This window comes from Haliaeetus leucocephalus, unplaced genomic scaffold (genome assembly GCF_000737465.1).
Source record: "Haliaeetus leucocephalus isolate CR32 unplaced genomic scaffold, Haliaeetus_leucocephalus-4.0 Scaffold328, whole genome shotgun sequence".
Taxonomy (NCBI): domain Eukaryota; kingdom Metazoa; phylum Chordata; class Aves; order Accipitriformes; family Accipitridae; genus Haliaeetus; species Haliaeetus leucocephalus.
Genome location: NW_010972764.1, coordinates 4006854 through 4026637, shown reverse-complemented (window position 1 = coordinate 4026637; position 19784 = coordinate 4006854). Strand labels below are relative to the sequence as shown.

Here is a 19784-nt window from a genome sequence, read left to right as displayed (position 1 = left end):
TTTAAGGAAAATGGTTACAAAATCTACAAAGCCAGGGACAAGCCTCATTAATTTCCCTTATTCTTCCAATTGGCAAAAGTATTTTTGCAGATGCGTGAAAGTATTTGCTTGGATTATTTTTTTTTTTCTCGGTTTGAGTCTTTGCCTAGGCTGTTTTTTTTAAGAGATAAAAATGGACTTACACTAGATACAGGATCTTGTAATTGGGAGTCTCAGGTGACCTTATGTGAAAAAATACCACTTAAGAGAACTACTTATAATATGCGAAAAGTGAGAAAGCAAACGTGTAGTTTCATATGCAATGCATGAACTTAGAAATACAAAAGAAACAAATACAACTTGAGTGATGAAGCAAAAGATCCCTCAGGAGAGGAAGGGGAAATGCGGGAAATGGAGATTCAGGCCGATGCTAGCAGCGTGGCTGTCACTGGCAGGAGAGCGTGTTTTAATGTGCAAGGGAGATGGCCGTGGATCTTCAGATGCCGGTTCTGGTTACGTGGTAAGGTTCAGGGTGAGGGTGGGCTCTCAGGGTGGTTGCCCAGGGAAGGTGTGGGGTCTCCCCCACCACATCTCCCAGGCGTTCAGCCCGGGGTAAGCTGGCCCCCAAGGGTCCCTTCCAACCCGAACCCGTCTGTGCGCCTTGGAGCGTGGTGAGAAGGTGGGATCACGGAGAAAATGGCGATCTCCATTTCAGGAGAGAGCTGCGAGGAGTATTTCAGCAGAGACTGAGTTAATGCTAACGAAAAGGCAATGTGCCGGAGTTGTGACGAGACTCGCAGGTATGGGACCTGTGTAGATTAAATTTGCTGTGTGCATGCAAACAAGTTTTACAACAGTCCTTGCAGAGATTTAATTTATAAACATGAGAAAATGCGATTTTATGAAATATGCAACTGATAGTAAATCAGCTTACTTTTTACTTTGGGGGTGAGGAGTAGAACAGAGACTGTTTCTGGCAGAAATTAAAAACAAAAGAAGGACCACTGCTGCAGATGCTGTATCACTTGTGATTAAGGCAAATATTCTTTGTGTGTAGATATATGTGATATGCATTTGTATCCTCCCCAGTGTTTTCTAGCACTTAAAAAGTAATCAAAATGGAATTTGGTGAAGAAATTATAGCTATTCCACAGGGCATTTTGAAGAGACAGGGAGCCGACCTTCTCCTAGTTTTATGTGTCTCTATGTCTCAATTTTATTTGTCTACACTCGCAGACTTAGAAACAGAAATAGCTTTTGAGAGAAAACGAGTCTCTGGCCTCCACGTGAAGAAGGTCTGAAGAGAAATAACCTCAGCCTGGAGTTTGCCATACTTCTGTAACGTAATCACAAATGTTTCTCACCTTTGTGGATGAGCTCCAGGGAAACCTGAATGAAAAGCTCACATCCTGCTTCGAGAGCAAAGCATTCCGTTGCGAGTTTCACCATAAATACATTTTGGACGGTTGATTAGCATCAGCCAGAGGGGTATCAGGAAAGTCATAATGCAGGGGAGTGTCTCTGACATGTTGATGTTGCTTCTGTCCTGTGCCCCTACAAGCATTGCTTGCCTCAGAAAAAGCCAGGAAAACTTAATGGTTATGGTCTCACCTCAGCAGATGGGTTTCTCCACAGCCATCAGTGGAAATGGCAGTGGTTTAGGTCTCCTTCATACAGGCGTCAGCCATCTCTGTTTAATAGACACTACCCGGGGAACGTGTCCTGAAGGGCTTCCCACCATCATGGCTCGTAGCTCTCTTGCCTTTGGGATGAGTGTTCTCCACGTCCCATGGGGAGGCAACTATTTGCAGCAACTGATTCACCTCTCCAAGCCTGCTCCCTGTCATAAATATTCTGGCACTTGGTCAAATGTAGTTTTAAATGAGGCACGGTTTGGCTTCACTGAGTCTGGTTTCTTTCCTGTGGTCCTGCACCACTATCTCCTACAGTCTCCTGTGGGTTTTTGTATTATTCTCTGCCTTGTGGTACTGGTTGTTGTTCATGAGTCTACACACAGGCCATAGCTACTCTTCCAGCTCCCCAACACGTCCTCCTCTGCCTTAGTTCTTGCAGTGGGAAGGATTTCCCATTTTCACCGACTTCACTGTTGCCACTGCTGCCCTAGTTATTCCTACGCCTCCTGGCCGTGCCTGTTAAAATGTGCTGTTCCCTGGTGTCTCCCAGGTCAAGTGAAAGCTGCGAGCGCTCTAAAATTATGTTATTTTGGATTTAGAGTCTTTATTTAAACTTCTCCCAGGATACCCTTTCATACAGCCTTGGCGTTGGATAGTGAGTGGATAGTGTCTACAAGTAAAACTGAGATCCTGATTGTGGTCACAGAGTAATAGGTATTTCACATAAGAGTAGGAATCCTGCAAAAATGTTCATTCTTCCTTTTCATTGCTGCTCAGGAAGGGGAATGCGGAAGAAATTGCTACTGATTGCATTCTAGTTTTCATGGCCTGGTTTTTGTTTCACAGGGCGTATGGGCTTTCTTCTAGGCCATGTCCTCATTACTTAAGCAGGCAGAGCAAATCCGGTGATTGAAATTTCAGTATGCTAACTTTTTGTTATGATAAAACCATGACACCTGCCCTGCATGTGCAGTTTCTTTCGAATTACGAGGCAGCAAGAGACAGAAGAACTTCAGCTCTCATTTTCAGGGAATGCTGTAATGCTCTTCCAAGGATGGCCTCTCCAGAGATAGGCCACACGCCATGGCGGTGTCCAGGTGTCCGTCCCTCCCTCAGGACGGGCATCTCTTCTTCCTTCAGGCCGGGGCTCGGGGCTGCGGTCTTGTGCTGGGGGCTGGGATTATTTAGGATTTGAACCAGTGTCAGCACTTGCCAGGCTGTGGACGGGGGTGACTGGCTGTTCTCTTACGGCCAGCTTTAGTAAGGGAGCAGGGGGGAATGGGCTAATAGGAATTGACCTCGGATGGCATTTCAGTCATCTGACACATGATCTACGACAGATGCTGACCCAAAATTAGACATACTGAATTAGGGTAAAAGCGTTGCAAAACTAACCAAACCAAACCCCCAAACCAAAAAAAAAAAAAAAGGCCCAAAACAATGAACAATCCTCAGTGATCATTTTCAAGCCACAAGGTCAGACTCCCCTCTATCCCTTCAGGGCTATCTCTTCATACTCTATGTTTAGGCAGTCTTCTTGAGCCAGAATAAATGCATGCATGCTATTTTCACCCCGTTTTCTCCCATTTCTATGTCTATGTCCATGGAAGTCTTACACAGACCTGTTTCGGAGCACTAGCTGTTTCCCTCAAATTGCCTACGAGTGGCTCCTGCCTTTACGAGAAACCCATCCAGAAGCAGAGGCGCAGATGCGATAACGCCGGGGTCGCACCGACTCGGCGTCCTGGCTGTGCCGTGCTTGCAGAGCATCGGATCTGGCCGGCGTCCTTCTGGCAGTGCAGCCGTGACAGGGAGAGGCCGAACAGCCAGAGCTAGCGGGTTCATTTGATACCGCAGATTTCAGTGTGACGGGATTTAGTAAATGAAAACTCGGGAGAGGGATTATTTTGACGCGGGAGAAAGACTGTCGCCTGCGTCAGTTTGCTCTTCAACTGGATGCTTTGGCTCTCTTCCATTTTCTTAGGGGAGGGCAGGTAGGAAGAAAGATGTAGAGGGAGGGGGAGCACGTTACAAGTGTTTGCTGGACCGAACGTACATTTGGCCAAATTACTGCCAAACTGAGCAGGTTTTTCATGTCACCCTGAGGTAGATAACTAGCTAGAGCAGACTTGAAAACATTTCGGGCAGAATCCCAGCTTCAGACAAGCCATAGGAACATGCCAGCTTCCACTAGGTCACAGTCTGCTTTTCCAGGATAAGCAAAATTGAGGATTTTTGGGCTCTTACTTGAAACATGTGCCCTGGTCAAGTATTGACTGTGTAGTCAATAGTTAACTTCAAATGAAGTAGAAAATGTGCCCTTCTAGTTAGATATAGACTACTGAAATTCTATGCAGTATGTAGGTAATAAAACATGTTTAAAAGCAGGGGAAAAAGTATACACTAGGCATGGCTTTCCTAGTGGATTTTGCTATGGTTTTCTATGTCTAATCCAATACAAAATACAATATCAGTCATCCAGTAGTCTCTGGGAGGGGAGGATCATGTGGGAAATGGTCAAACTCTATAGAACCAGTTTAAGAGATGGACTTTGAATTTTTGGCAACAGAGGTGTGTAGCTGTAGATTGGAAACAAACCTCTTCTGCCAACATTACTGAATAGTGGTGAAAGCTTATGCAAAATAGGACAAGCTAGACCCTTGACATTTTTCTCACAACTGTTGCTTTTTAAATCACTGCCTTTGCATGCAAAAGTTTGTTGGAGTCATCCATTGTGCATGTCCTAGAAATTTGATAGAAGTCTCATATGTTCCTTCTAAGAGGACAAAGCCAGCTGGAGTAGCCAATTGTAAAGATGTGGTTACTGGCTTGAAATGTCATTAAGTGTATTATTTGGTATTCCACTGACTTGAATCTTTTGGATGGGAATTTAAAAATGCTTGTCCTCTCTGATTTTGGTGAACTTTAGAGACAGCACACAATTATTCATTAAAAAGGGCTGAAGGGGTTGTTACCGGGTCCTCTAGTAAAGATTTCATCTTTCTAGTGATAACATAATGTGTTATAGAAGACACAGCATAGAAGTAGCTGTAGATCTTGGTGCCTGCCTTTTTGAGAAGTGTTTTAGGAATATGATTTACTTCAGCTAACCTGTTCATGTACCTACCAGATCATGCTCAGCTTGGAAGTGTTCTGTGCTTTTTTCTGTTATTTCTAAAAGAAGGGTCAGCAATGTCAGTGGCTTTGTTTTAATCACATTTGATGAATAGCAGTTTACTGTACCATTTTCACCTACTGCCGTATTAGGTCAGGTGATCATTAAAAACTCAGGAGAAGGTGCCATCATCAATAGTCTTTCTTCCAGCATCTAGATTTTCTAGTTCTCCCTTCAAGTTTGGTGTGAATAAGACAGCTGAAAGTAGGATGACATCTGAAATACGTATGATGAAGCTAACTTTTCGTATTAAGTAGTGTCATTATTATTATTACTTTCTAGTTGCGTGTGATTTTGTTGACAAGCTATGCAAATCATTGTAGAGATATGCTCTGCTGTGTGTGAAACAAGCATGGAGTACAGGTGCTACTGATGAATTTTTGTTATTGATTTTTTTTCACACAAAAAGTGTACAAAATAGACTCAGATAAAAAAATGGGAGACCTTGCCCTGGTTTATATTTTTCTTCCTTTACGAGAGATTTAATTGGAAATTGAACAGGAAATTAGACTGGAGGATTACCAACTGCATGGCTGGCATGCTGTGAAAGATCAAGTGCCCATGTCTTTCCTATTGCACCCCAAAGCAGCTTTATCAAGTATCTGGGATTTCTTGTGGATTTAAGGATATCAGCAGCTTCAGTAACAAAAATATTCTAAGGTACATGGAGTAGAAAAGCTACACAAGTTCTCATATAGCGTTTGGAAGTTGAGGATGAAAAACCTTTTGCGTTGTCATCTTAAAGTGAAAAAGGAAAAAGAAAGCTACCAAAGCTAAACCATCTGTACACAGCCCTATTGACTGTTCATTTCCTAAGGATCTTTCCAAAAAAGCATTTAGGAAGATTGCTTTTTCGGGGGTAGCCTCTAGAGTATTTCATCATGTCAGCCAACCATTCCACAGGAGCATAAATTAATGGCAACATACCTCTTATAAAAGTCCCTTTTGGATTTGCCAGTTTCCCTTACCTGGTACACAGTGCGTCTCTGGGGAAAATTACTCAGAAATATCTACTTGGCTGTCATTTGCTCATACAAAAGAGATCAGAGTTCAGCCTGTAAAACCAGAGAGGGAGAGCAAGAGGAGCGCTCAAGTCTTTCTGTCTGTCCTACTGAGGTGGAAAACTTAGTTACCCCAGGACCAAAGTCACAGGGAGCTGGTTTCGCTGGCTTGAGGACTGCGCTTGGCAAAGCTTTGTCTTTCTGCAAAGGGATCATAGTGCCGTGCCTCTTGACAGAATGTGATTTCTTAAAGCCACGTTTATCCCAGGGACCTTGTCAGAAGTGGAGTACCGTCCTCCGCAGACTTGGGTATTCAGTAGTTGTCCAAACCAGGAAGGAAGCACTTGTGCTTGTGAAACTGTGCTGGAAAGAATTCAGCTGTTTACATGTGACGAGAAGCTTTTAAACGAGGCTACCTGGAATTGGTTAGCTGTTTCTTTTTAAATTGAAGCTGCCAGAAATATTTCACTGTTTACAAAAGAAAAAAGGGGGGAAGCCACGATCAAGGAACCCTCTATATGGCATAATCTGAGGCTATTTGCCTATTACTGGCGACAGCAACAGGGAGATTCAGCATCTTTAGGAAGTTTAAATGAAAAGATTATAACTCTGTATACACCTTGATATTGATTACATCATCATCACAAGCATCATCACAGAAGATGGCTAAACATGACTATTGATTTCAGAGGCCACAGTCTTTTCCACAAATTGCTTGAGTACGGTTTTATGCACCCACTAGTGGTTTTGGCAGCTGCACTTTAAATATAATTTGGACTCTTAATTGATGGATAGGTGGAATATCTGTACCCCAGAAAAGGTTGCATATGCCAGCTGCAGATATTCCATATCTAACGTGGTATTTTCAGGAAGGGACAAACTGAAGCAAGACAGATGAAAACATTTGGAGCCTCAGGTGTTCAGGTTGGAGCAGATTGTGAGAGAGAGATTTGGCAGATACTGAGGATGGAGAAGTTGGTATTTTCTACAGCTTTTTGCTATGTTGACAGTGCAAGTTTAGTTTCAAAAATTAAGCATGTCTCACAAAAAGAATGGAAAAGAACAGTAGGAAAAATGCTCATTTCTGCTTTGGGGATGCAGTTTCTTTTGAAGTCAATGGGAGTTGGTTGCTTATATGGTCTTTGGAAGGGAAAAAAAGAAGTCAAAAGACTGCAGCAGAAAGACTATGCTTACATTTGAAATGGAAGGACTTCATGATTACCTGATGATCCTCTGCCTGGTTTGTTCATTCAGAAAAAGCAGTATTAGAACTGCTGTGTCAGTGGATAGACTGAGATTTGGAGGGTGGGTAGGCGAGATGGTCCTGGTTGGCCTCATTGCCATGGCCCTGTCCACACACATTAGCTGTAACCCGTAGGAACTAAACAGTTGTGAAAACAAGTCGTATTTCATCCTTCATGCTTTTTGAATCTAATCTTGTTTTAACAGTTTGCTGGGTGTACCAGATGATTGATGCTGTCACACTGCAGATAAAATTTATCATTCTGTCATTTTTACTCAGTATTTTAGAAGCATTTTGGTGCAAGCTGGCATCTGAAGCAATGTTACACATTTTTTCTATGGTTCATCTTAAGTTATAAAAATAAACCATCTAATTCTCAGTGTTTTATTGGCAGACATGTCCTAAATACAGACCTAGAATGAATTAGTAGATCAGTTGAACCTGAATACATCTTGAAATACATGTGCTGTATTTCTTTTTAAATATGCTACAAGGAGATATAAATTAATATAGGATCAGAAACTTGTGAAATACATGAAAGGATAACAGTTATATTTAGTCATGTGTATATTTGGCCTAATTTCATAATAAAATCATAGGATAATACCAGCTATTCACAACAATTACATGGGACGTAGTGAAAAGCTCATTACACTGAAAAAAAATTGAGCTCCGGAAATTTCAGCATATAATAATGTCAGAGTTTTTACCTGTAAAGGTAGCCTGCAAGGACTGTGCTTTGTTCAATTCAGGGCTGAGGCCTCAAAGCGGTATTTAAGTGGTCTTGTGTCATCCATGATTATTAGCAGGTCATAAAATTACTCTAAAAAGGAAAGAGACTGACTTCTGGTATAGCAGGAGTTCCATTATATGCTTTAGAAATAGACATTTACCTTATCGTCAAGTCTGCTTGACTTCAATTTACTGTCCATATGAAATTATGAAGTTGCCTTTGTCACCAGTCACAAGTTACTGCTGCTGAGCCCAGAGAAATAAGGTCCAACTCAGAGTGAAAACAGTGAGAGCTGAACTTGCTTGTTCCTTCAGAAACCAGCTGCAGAAGATTGTTTTTGGTACACTACATTTTTGGTGCTACATTATTTGCTCTTTATTTCTGTGTTTCAACAGGCCTTGAATAGGGGCATTGCTGCTGTCAAGGAAGATGCTGTGGAAATGCTGGCCAGCTATGGGCTGGCATACTCCCTGATGAAGTTCTTCACGGGTCCGATGAGTGACTTCAAAAATGTAGGTCTGGTGTTTGTGAACAGCAAGCGAGACAGGACCAAAGCAGTTTTGTGCATGGTTGTGGCTGGCGCTGTAGCTGCTGTATTTCATACCTTAATAGGTAAGGTCACTTCACGTCTAATTAATATGTCTTTCCATTTGCTTCCCTTGCTTGTTCTTCAAACTGATTAATCTGTAGGCTTAAGATTTCATTTATAAGTGCAACAGGAGATGTGAAAGAGATTAAATCTCTTGGGCTGGTATCGTGCCCATCCGTGCAATTTTTAAACAGGTTGTTAAGTGGCAGATTCCACCCCCAGGGCTCTCCTGCCTGCCAGCAAAACATTCTGCTGATCTCTTTCAGTCAGGTGTGCGAGCAAACTTTGGCAAGGTTGACAGGTTGCATGAAGCTGATAGCTCGGTCTTACTCTTAGGTAGTGATGATCAACTAGCAGTATCTGTGCCAATGGGTTTAGCAGGACCTCAAGGTGTGCTTGGTAGGGCTGTTTGTCAGAACTTGGTGGCATTGTCGGTTTACTCCCTCTGTACCTATCCCTTTGCTACTTATCTCACAGTACAAAACTCTAATCAAGTAGGTGCCAGCATCCTCAGTAAAATATCAGGTATTACTCTCTACTAGTGCTAGTCATCATCCACTTCTGGTGAATAATTAATCTGTAAGAGAAGAAGTAGTTACTAAGAGCACTTTATGCCAAACTGAGACCAGCTTCCTGAGTGTACTCTGAAACAAAGAAAATACACAAGCAGATATGAACTGAACATAAAAAGTAAGGCAGCCACAGGATTTGCCAGTTTCTGAGAGCCTGGAGAAATGGGATATCAACCCGAACATCAGCCACAGCAATAAAAAGCCATGTGACCTGGAAGACTTTAACTTCATCCTCTCCAAGAACTGCGCCAGATTTTCTGCACCTTCTGGCTCGTTTTACAGAGCCAAAACCTCTGGACCTCAGCAGTGAGGAACAACAGACACTGGAGGAAGAAGCAGAGAGTGCATTGCATTCAACAGGTAAAATCCTAAAAGCTGGAAGCTCTGAGGGATGGGAGGAGGGAGGTAATGCAACAGCCTGTGGGGCCATGTGTTGGTTGACAGGCAGTAGGGTTGAGTTGAATGACCAGCAGAAGGGGGTCATGCTGTTGCCGAAAGGTGGGAAATGCGAGTATGATGGCAATATCCAGAATTGCTGTGAAATTACGGAGTTGCCTGGAAGTGAGGCACCATTCATTATCAGGCTGTTAGTATCTCAAGAGCAGCGCGTGCTGCTGGTCACCATATAGAATAGAATAAAATAGAATAGAATAGAATAGAATAGAATAGAATAGAATAGAATAGCATAGCATAATTTCAGTTCCTGCCTGAGTAGGTACAAGAGCCATCTGGTAAATACTAAAGCCCCCTTTAACAGGCTGCCAGCTACGTTCACTATCTTTATGTGCCTCCCAAGCACTCCAGTTTGTCTCTCCATCATGTCTCTTACTCCACCGATAAGGCAGCCCTGTGCTGTTTACCTTTACTCCATGTTACGGTCATAATAAATGCTTACAGTAACAGCTCACTAGCCATGGCAAGTCTGTGCCAGGGATAAGCTGTTGCTAATTTCATAAGCTGAATCCATGCATTCAAGTTAATTTAGTTCACTGGTATCGATGGGTCACTTCCTCAATATGTTTACAGTTGAGGCTGCTTTATTGAGTCAGTATTATAAACTTTGGGCCATTTGTACATTTGGCTCTCATATTTCTTTGCTTGGAATGTTTCTTCAGCCCCCAGAGCTGCTCTTCTAGTTGCTCGCTTGTTTTCCTGCCAGTGCTGGTCAAAGTTTTTGGCTTTGCCAGCTGAATGAAGAAATATTTTCAAGTCATTCAACATTTTATTTTAAGCTATGATAGATTTTAAGAAAATTTAAACTATAACTATCAAACTTCCAGGTGAGACACATAGCTGGATTTTCCATGTGGGACTTCTTATTGAAGGGAGGTGTTTGGGGCAACCATGGGAGAACATGCCAGATAAGTTTCTTGGCTTTGCCTGGAAGTAGAGCCCTGCTGAGTTCAGAACCTCTGAAATGCCCTCTCTGCAGATACTGGGAAAAAAAAAGAAAAAAGAAGGCTGTGCTTACCATGCTTTAAAGTCCTGAATTAAAGGGGTTCACTCAATCTTTCAGCTGCTTATGGTGGCAGACTGCAAAATATTTTTTAGTATTTTAACTTGTCTATGCCTGAAAATATGCAAAGGCCACAGCAGAGACTGGCAGAGCGCCCGAGAGAATGGAGTTAGTCAGATTCTAGCACCAATTGCCTGGGTGATGTTGCCAAGTTTTATGTTCCAAGTTTCCTTTGAACCTGTTTCAAATCCTGATTATTCTTCTCTGACCCACAGATGCACAACCTGCCTAGCAGGAGGAAGAGAAGGAGTCGTGACAGACAGGCAGCCTCCTAGGAGCTGCAGCTACTCCCCAGCAGCTGCAAGCCTCTCACAGGCTATCTACAGGAGACACAAATACAGGTTACTGATGCTTGGCAGATGAAAAACAGAAACAAACAGTGCTCAGGGGACTGAATTTCTTCCCCATGCCATGCATACGGGGCTAAGGAAGATGACATGACTGCCTGCCGTGGACTGTCGAAGCCCAGGAAGAAAAAGGGAACAAAAAGCCCTATGAAAGAAGGAGGAGTCCCAAAAGTCAGAAAGAAGAAAACAAGTGGTGGTAGAAACACAGTGACCACAATGAATCACCACATTTCCAACTGTGATAGAGACTATTTGCAGTCTGCACACACAGCTCCTCACAAACAGCAGCCTCTACTTACTGAAAATACCAAAACAGACCATTTCACCCACCTGACTCATGCTTCATTGCTTCAGCACCAGCTCCCCGCTGGGGCTAATGCAGTCCTCTGTGGGAGTGACCGGCTGAGCCAAACCACTCGAACTCACAGTTCCAAGCTCTGGGTCCCTAAGTCATCACCCCACCACGTTCCCATGAATGTCCACAAAGCTCTCACCAACAGTTCCTACCAATCCCCTGTACAGGAAGCAATAAGAACCGAGAAACAAGTTGACCTTGACCAAAGGGATCTGAAACCATATTCTTGTCCCACTTATAATGCTGTTGCAAACCTCGGTCAGTACAGTATTCCTGGATTTGCTGTTTCAGTTGCGATCTGGAAATAGAAGATAGTATGCTGCCTTCCTTCCGTTGTGCTATTTTGGGGGCAGCTACTACCACCGGTTAGGGTTTCCTGGTGAGAAGTTCGCTATGTAGCCAGGGTCTAAAGCATCTTGTTATTTCAGAGATTGGCTTTTGGTGGGAATATTGGGCTGTAAGGGAAGGGATTCAAGACGCTAAGCCTGTCTGTGCATATTTTTGACATCTTACTAAATTGCCAGCTTGGCAGAGGAGAAGAATCATTTCTATAACACTATGCTAACACAATGCATTTCAAGGTGTTGCTGGTAAGCCCTCCATGCTAAGTGAGTCCTTTTGTCGCCAGAGTCATGAAAGACATGCACATTTTCTTTGGCAATAAAACAGCATTGTTCAGCCCTTCACTAGTTTATGGAGAAATAGTATAATGAGAAAGTTTATCTTCTTTTGCATATTAATATTACTTTCCACAGCTCTCTGAGGTTCTGGAAATGACAAGGCAGAAGTTACTTTGGGGAAACATCCTCTTTGCTTAAGTAGACATCCTTAACTGGTGCCCACTACACCTGATTAAAAACTACATGGTGGATCGTTTGTCATCGCCAGGAAAAAAGTTTGGAACTTTAGTAACCAGGAAAACCTATAGGATGGTCAAGACATGCAAGTGATTTGTTTTGTGCCAATTTATTACTGACAGGTTAGCATGCATGGGCCACTCCCTGCGTGGATTGCACTGCAGAAAACTGTAGCGGTTGCTAATAATTCCACTGAGTCTTTTTGACGCATGCATGGTCACTGCATCATGAAAGATCTACATAAGAAGCGAGACATAGGTGTAATCCCACCACTTCCAGTGTAACACTGCTGGAATTTTTTAGACTCTAGGAGAGTGGCTTATGAAAACGTGAGCTATTTTTTCCAGTCAGTCTTGTTCTGACATGCCCACTGTACTGCCTTATCTAAACATTTTGCCCTGGAAAAAGATGATAGCACAGGAACACAAATCAGAATATAATCCAGGCTTGCTTTTTTTTTTTTTTCTTTCTAAAAGATGATAAAAATGTTATTCATTAAAAACATGTCCTGCTTCATCATCTTCAGATGGCCATTGGTAAAGCACTAACATGCTTCTCCAACCCTTCTCCCACAACAGGGCAGTTTCTTATCAGGAAGGTATCCAGGGCAAAGGAGGAAGGAAGAAAGCCTATGACTAAAGCATTTGTGGATTTTAGGATAGCAACAATTGGGTTTTAGTTAAAACAGGCTAATTTTGAAACTTACGAGATGTTGGCCTACCTAAAGATATTTCAGAGACCAACGGTCATTGATAGATTTGGGAAAATGAACTAATGCAATTTTGAAACTAGAGCTGAGCACAGAAAAAGATGATTGCAGTAATCAGTCTGCACTGAGATGCTCCTAAGCTCTTTTTTTTTTTAAATTCATTTATTACTATAAGTAAAAAAAATCACAAAGCCTAAAACACTATGATCATCTGGGCTTTCACAAGGGGGACGCAGGCTTTGCTTCTGCGTTAAGTCAGGCTAATCCAAGACATAAAGAAATCTATGTACCCTGTGCCATCTCCAAATGAAGATTTGTCACTCAATTATTTGTTTTTCACCTTGGCATTTTCCTATCTGCCAAAATCACTTAGCTGAACAAACTCTTGACCAGCACCAGTTTTGGCCATGTAAGCCATCTTTCTGACAAGCAGCAGAATAGATTTTTACTTCTCAAGTCTCCAAGTTCATTTTTAAAACTGGCAGCGAAGTATGAAAATGGAATGCATCTAAAAAGAACACACGTTAACCCAAAAATGTTTTTGGATTGTTTTTTCCTCCAGTAAAGCTAATATTGACCTATGTAGCTCTGTGTCTGGAAGTAAATGGTATCATTTCCTATGAGGGTTTCTTTTTGTTTTCTTTATGATGTAAGTATAACATGCTGGGTAGTAGACAGCTCCAAAATGATTACGGTGCAGCTATTTGTTTGAGACTGCTGGCATCATTAAGAGTGTGTTCAGTTGTTTTAAGAAGGTCTGAAGTTTATGTGGTAGTAATCGGCTTGCTAGAGAAATCGGTGTAGGGATGAGAAGATCCAATTAGGTGTGTGGGTTTTGGTGTAATTTCTTAAGCTTCTGGGTCTTAAAACTCAACTGGAAAAGCCAAAAGCAAGAATTCCTGCTTAAATTCTTTAGCAACTCTAATCCATAGACATATCAAAATAAATGAGGTATTAGAGGAGAGCAAACAGGCAGCTTGTCTTGGAGTTGGACTTCTCTGTTTTGGTTGAAATGATGCAAGGAATGGGAAGAGCCATCTGCTTTAGATTCATGTAATACTCTTCAGCTGTTGTCTGTGTTACGAATTTTGTACCACGCTTCATAACAAGTTTGTAAGGTTGGCCAAGGTTAAGTTCTAATTGCATCAGCAATTGCTTTATTCGCAGCTCAGAAACACATGCCTGTCTGTTCATCAGTGAATCTCAGCTCTCCCCATCCTTCTTTCCGACGATGGATGTTAAGGGCGAAGCTGCTGCCCGAGCATTCACGCACCGATGAAGGAGCCGCGCACACGCACCACCCGAGACTTTATCCACTTGGACCGCAGTCCCTTCGCAGCGGGCGACTCCAGCGAGCGCACGGGTGACCCTTCCCACTCCTCACCCACACACGCTCGACCTCGGGCCCTTCTTCCCTCAGGTTCAACCCTGGGTTCCCTGACGCAGAATCTCTCATCAAGGCCTTCAAAATAAAAAGCATCATTTATTCTGTCTATGGTGCACAAATTTAGACAGCTCAAGCTGGGGGTCTCCCTAGAGGGACCCCAAACACTAAAATCCCTGGGCAATTCTACCCTTGCAGTCTAAATTCCTGTCCCTCACAGGGGTCTGGGGTCATCTTGTCTCTCACTGGGTCCTTTTTCTCATCTCTAGGCAGGTTCTTTCTCTTTCCTGTTTCTTAGGCTAGTTGTTACCATTTCTCTTTTCTGGCTCAAACTGGCTCTGGTGGTTTCCGAATCTTCTTATTCCTCCAATCAGAGAACAGGTCAACACGGAGCAAAAGCATTAAGCAAGCTATGGTTCTGCCTTATCCTGAAGGACTACTTTTAAGCAGCTAAACAAAATCCTTAAAGCCCTCCAAAACCTATTAACAGCCTCTATAATTTATATACATTCCTGTGCTATTATAATCTCACAATCTTACTGCATTATTGCCACGTGCTGTTCACGCCTCATTCAGGTGTGATCTGCGTGCTCCTGTAGCTCAGCTTTGCCACCTTCCACAACATGGAAACATTCATGGACATCAGCAAAAGTGATTGTGTGCTTTCACTGACATGTAGAATAGTTGACTATTTGAAAACAGCTTTTAAGCTTAGCCATTATGATTTTAAAATCAGAATCACATTAAAAAGTGCAGTTAGACCTTTTTTTGGATGGGGGAGAGAAAAAACAATCTCAAAGCTTACAGAGCACAGTGTTGATATCCCTGGAAATCTTAAAAATGTGGTGCTGTGGGCTGTGGTGGTGTAAGTCCCCTGAGAGTGCCCCGCCAATAAACTACAACCCGGTGGTGAGCTGTCTGTTCCTAGAAGTGAGAGTAGTTCAGCCTCTCACTCCTCTGATTCTGTGAATTTTTCTGTGATAGTAAACTTAAAAAAAAAAAAAAAAAAGTAAACATCTCAATGGCTTTTAGAGCCAAAACCATACCTTATTACTCACTTTCTAAACACTTTAAAAGTCTCATTTAAAGCAGGCGAAGCGCATGGAGAGCACGGAGGGTGATGCCTGCGGCCTGGTGTCTTCCCAGCCCTGCACTGCTGGGGAAGGTCCCCCCACAGAAGCGGGTTCCTCAGCACCTGGACTCTGATTCTGTCAGTCCCCATGTGGGGAATAAGGGGGTGTGTTTCCTGCAGCAGTTTTTAAGTTTCTGTGCAGGAGAAGCATAAGGCAGCTTCAGCGGAACCTGAGAGACAGCTTGATGAATCTGACCCTCACAGGCGCCTTGCCTCACGTGCCTTCCAAACTTCTTCTCCTTCATTCAAATAAGTCGATTCAGAAACATCCGTATACTGCCCTGCCGTAAAAGCAGCTTTCCACAAGGACTTACCATGCAAAAATCCATGTGTAAGAGAGTTTTCAAAATACGGAGCAAAAATTGGTTTATCGGTATTCATGCAAAAATAAAAAAAGGCAGTGCTTGATGTGTGACTGGACTGCAACAAGCACATAAACACTTAAACAACTAAATTGGCCTCCCTGAACTGAGGAAACTGCTTTAAAGTTCTTCCCCAACCCCCCTGAAAAGGAAACAAGGCCTCGGGAGGACAGCCAAGCAACCTGGGGATTAGTGGGTGAACTGGAAAACTGCGAGTCTAACAGTTGTAGTTCAGATGCAAGACATATAGGTAGGGACCAGCATAGGGAAAGGGGGTGTTTTTAACATTTTAGCATCTTTTGGGCAGTCCTGGTTATCTGGAATGAGGCTTGTGCCTGCTCCCAATGCTGTCATACCACCTCCTTCTATTTTACTACCTTGTTTACACCGTCTTGTGTTGAGGATTTCTTGGCTGGGCAAAGGCATGTGAGCAATCCAGCCTTTAGCTGGGAACGAAGCATAAGTTTACAAAGTGCTGAAGCGGACAAGGACGCTGTGTCCTTGTACGCTGGGAAAAAGGAAGATAAGAAGAGCTTGACAAACAACACCTGGATGCTGAAGAATGAGATAAGTAACTGCTGGACACCTCATGAAGAAGCTTGCGCAGCCAATAGAGAATAAGATAGTGTCGCGTGAAACGGGGTATTGTACCAATTAGAGCATTGTATAAGGCGCGTGGACAAGTCAGTCTTGTATAAATGTCAAGACGTCTGAACAGTAAAGGAGCAAGATGTTAACTCATATTGAGTGTGATTCTTGACTCCGGCCGCTTTTCCCGACAGTCTTGCTTGGACTGAAAAAGTCTTTTCAGTCCTGTTAACTGTTTAACTGCTGTATCCCTAAGCCATCACAAAACAATGATGACTTAAACTCCTCTTTAATTGCTTCTAAACACTGTTTTTGAGTTATGAGAGAGAGTTTTAGGCTAAAAAGACTGAATTGGATGACTAGTGTTAACATTTGTCAATCTGATTATGTGACCTGCATGCATGAAAAGGGTAACTTTCCTGAAATACCCTATTTGAAGGTCTGTACAATGATAATAGAGTTGTTATAAATGGAAAATCAGATAGATGTTCACATTTGAGATAATTACCTTAGAAAAGACACAAGTGGAAGAGAACTGAGGTACGATTCCCCAGGCATAAGTAATTCTGCCATTACTTGTGTTGGGAGGTTGACTTTACAACCTAATCATTCTTTTAGCAGCTATTACAAGTGTATAGAGGAAACTAAGTAATAATATGCAGGTCTAGAACATTGTTTATAAAAGGTTAAAAACTATTTGGATTATTTAACTGTGCATATTATGTAAGACCCCATAGTTCAGAGACTCCAGGCATAGCTAGCTTTTCATTATTCCTGGTCATGAGGAGGACTCTCAGGTTTTTAAAACAGCTGGATAACGCGGGTACTGACAGAGACGTAAGCAGTTCTTTAGAGAGCTGTGCGGTGAGTCCCTGCATCTGCGCTGTCTTCAACCCAGCGCCTCAGGAAGAGAGACCTGGCAAGAGGCGTGTTGCCCAATACTTAAAAATTCTCGTGTCGGGCTGAAGCGGGACGGTGAAATAACATACTGGCGATCAGAAGTGGCAACCCCCTGATTTCCAGCGGTGCCCTTCTCTGACTTGTGGCTCCTGAGGTGCCGGCTCTAGATAAGGAAGGAAGCTGAGGCTGGTCGAGGCTGCCCAGACTGCACAGCAAAGGGCACGGCACCCTGACGGGTCCCAGCAATGAGGTGATCGTCAGGCAGGGTAAGGGAGAGGCATAATGAGAGCGATCTGTTGCGTAGCTTCACAATTCATAATATCCGTTTATAGCTTTGGGCAGGTTTACAGGTAACATCATGAGAATGCGGTGACAATAGATGGTTTCAGCATTTATAAGGTACTACATCCCATGAAATACACAATGCCTGGTAAAAACAGCTTTTCTAACAAAGAGCCTTGAGTTGATGAAAGAGCAGTAGATTTTCTGGAGTACCAGTTGTGTTCATTTAGCCAACAGATGTGGCACTTGCTATACCCATCTCCCAACACAGCCATTTGTTATCACTCCTCTGCCAAAGGTTACTTGAAAGAGAACCATGAGAGCACTCCTTAGTCATAAACAGCAGCTGGCGAGGCTGTAATATCCTGAAGCCCCTGCAGCTGTTTGCTAAGTGGATGCATGTCTGAGCTCCTAGGCGTCAGAGTCTTTCAGGTACTTCTGAGTATCTCACCCAGGGTCCATATGTAACCTTTATTATTCCCTCCTGTTCTTGTGTCTCTACAGCATATAGCGATTTGGGGTATTACATTATTAATAAGCTGCACCATGTGGATGAATCAGTGGGAAGTAAAACTCGGAGGGCCTTCCTTTATCTTGCTGCCTTCCCTTTTATGGATGCCATGGTGAGTGCCTGATTCAAAACTGAATTTTAATATTAATGTTATTTTTTTTTCTTTGGTGACCTTAGTTCACAAAGTCTGTTACCTGATGGGAAACTGGAGGTGTGCAGAAGGAAGGTGTGTCCTTTGCAAGCAGTAGCTCTGGATGTATCTGGACACATCATCTCCTGCTACCTGGAAAAAGCATCTGGGTGGACTTTGAACATCCAGAGATCACAACAAATGTAAAAAAACCTCAGCTGCCTTGTAAGAGTTACTGTATGTGCATGCTGGAAAGCACTGGTCATCTTGTGATGAGCCGCACCGGTTGCCTGTATGTGTCCTCTCATTCCAGTTTGTAGTGAAAGTGTTGGATTTGCCATGCATTCCCAGGTCACTTGCAGAGCTCACAAGGAATAAGCTTGATATTTTCTCAGAGCAAATTTGTTGAAAAGATACTTCTTACTGCCAATTTTTGCAAGCACAGCTAAGTCTCAAATGCTTGGGTGAGAGAGCCACACATGGGGTGGGCTGCTGCTTCCCAGATCACCAGGCTTACTGCTTGGGGCCTGCACGACATAAAATATGGCAGCTCTCTTTAATGCCTCTACTTCTGTGTAAAACTGGTAAAGGATAACCTTCTCATGGCATGCCTCCACCACTTGCTCTACCACTTTGTCTGCTTGAAACAGTAGCTGACAATAAAAAGAAGTTGGATCATTAAGTTTTCTTTTCCAGACAGGACTCAGTATAACTCAGTGGGCCAATGGATATTACACTTCAGAGGTGCATCCGGCTGGTGAACGAGAATAAACATTTTTTCCCTCGGATTTAGTATGATAATCCATCTGGTGCGGCATCTGTTTTATAAAGAAGGGGCAGTTTCTTAGTAGATCTGTTCAGAAATTTCTATACAGTCTATAAAATTAGGCGCATTCTCCCTGTCAGCCCTGGCAGTGAGGAACTGAACGCAGCAGTGCTTTCTCTGCATTACTGGCTTAACATTTGCCCGGGTTCACACTAGGTACTGCTGGTGGAAAAGAGCTTTACAAGTTGTTTGTGTGCAATGTAACAACCAGAAAACAGCATTCTGGGACCTGAAATCATTCACAAATATCATAATCACTTCCCCAACTCTTCTCTGCCTTTTTTTTTCAGGCATGGACCCATGCTGGGATTCTGCTGAAACACAAATACAGTTTCCTGGTGGGATGTGCCTCCATCTCAGATGTCATAGCTCAGGTAGTGACTCCTCTTAGCAGTCACTGTTTCTGTTGTGTTACAGACTAAATGCTTTCCTAAGCAGGAGCTCTTTTGCACGGAGGCACCCTTCCCTCTCTACCGTGAACAACACACCAGAGGAAATAATCTTGTGTGCTGTTCTCTGGCTGTTTCCCCATCGCGTGGAGGCTGTTCACTGACAGCTGAGGTTTAGGTTGGTCTCACCAGAGTGGATCAAGTCAGTCCCAAACCAATGTCAGGAGAAGGGAAGCAGGGTTGTTTGGGCTAGGGCCATGTCTTCCAGCACCTCCACAACCCTGTTTTCTGAATGGCTGAGAAACAAGTTATATATACGTGTGTACATCTGGGAAAAAGAAAGGTCAGGCAAAGAGACTGATGGCTGCTACCAATCCTGAGGCTGACAGAGTGCTTTGAAAGAGACCTTTCTCCCCCGCCCGTACATTCTCCCCACGCTTCGCACACTTGCGCTGAAATCCTGAGTGGGGCTTGTAGGTGGGGAAGTGAAAGCTTGATTCTCCAGTTCGCCTGTCAGTTTTGCACATGTTGTCTAATGCAGTGAAACGCAGTCGTGTAAGCCATCTTCCG

The 19784-nt window shown here is 43.1% G+C and overlaps 1 protein-coding gene across 1 annotated transcript in view; it reads left to right on the top strand.

Annotated features, from left to right (window-relative positions):
* The first annotated feature begins 390 nt into the window (after positions 1-390).
* ANKH (ANKH inorganic pyrophosphate transport regulator) overlaps positions 391-19784 on the top strand; it is a 51396-nt gene continuing 32002 nt past the window's right edge. Inside the window, exons 1-5 of the mRNA XM_010571475.1 lie at positions 391-499; positions 1216-1274; positions 8161-8377; positions 17863-17981; positions 19116-19199. Of these exons, the coding sequence (XP_010569777.1) occupies positions 391-499; positions 1216-1274; positions 8161-8377; positions 17863-17981; positions 19116-19199 (588 nt within the window). The remainder of the gene's footprint in view (positions 500-1215; positions 1275-8160; positions 8378-17862; positions 17982-19115; positions 19200-19784) is intronic.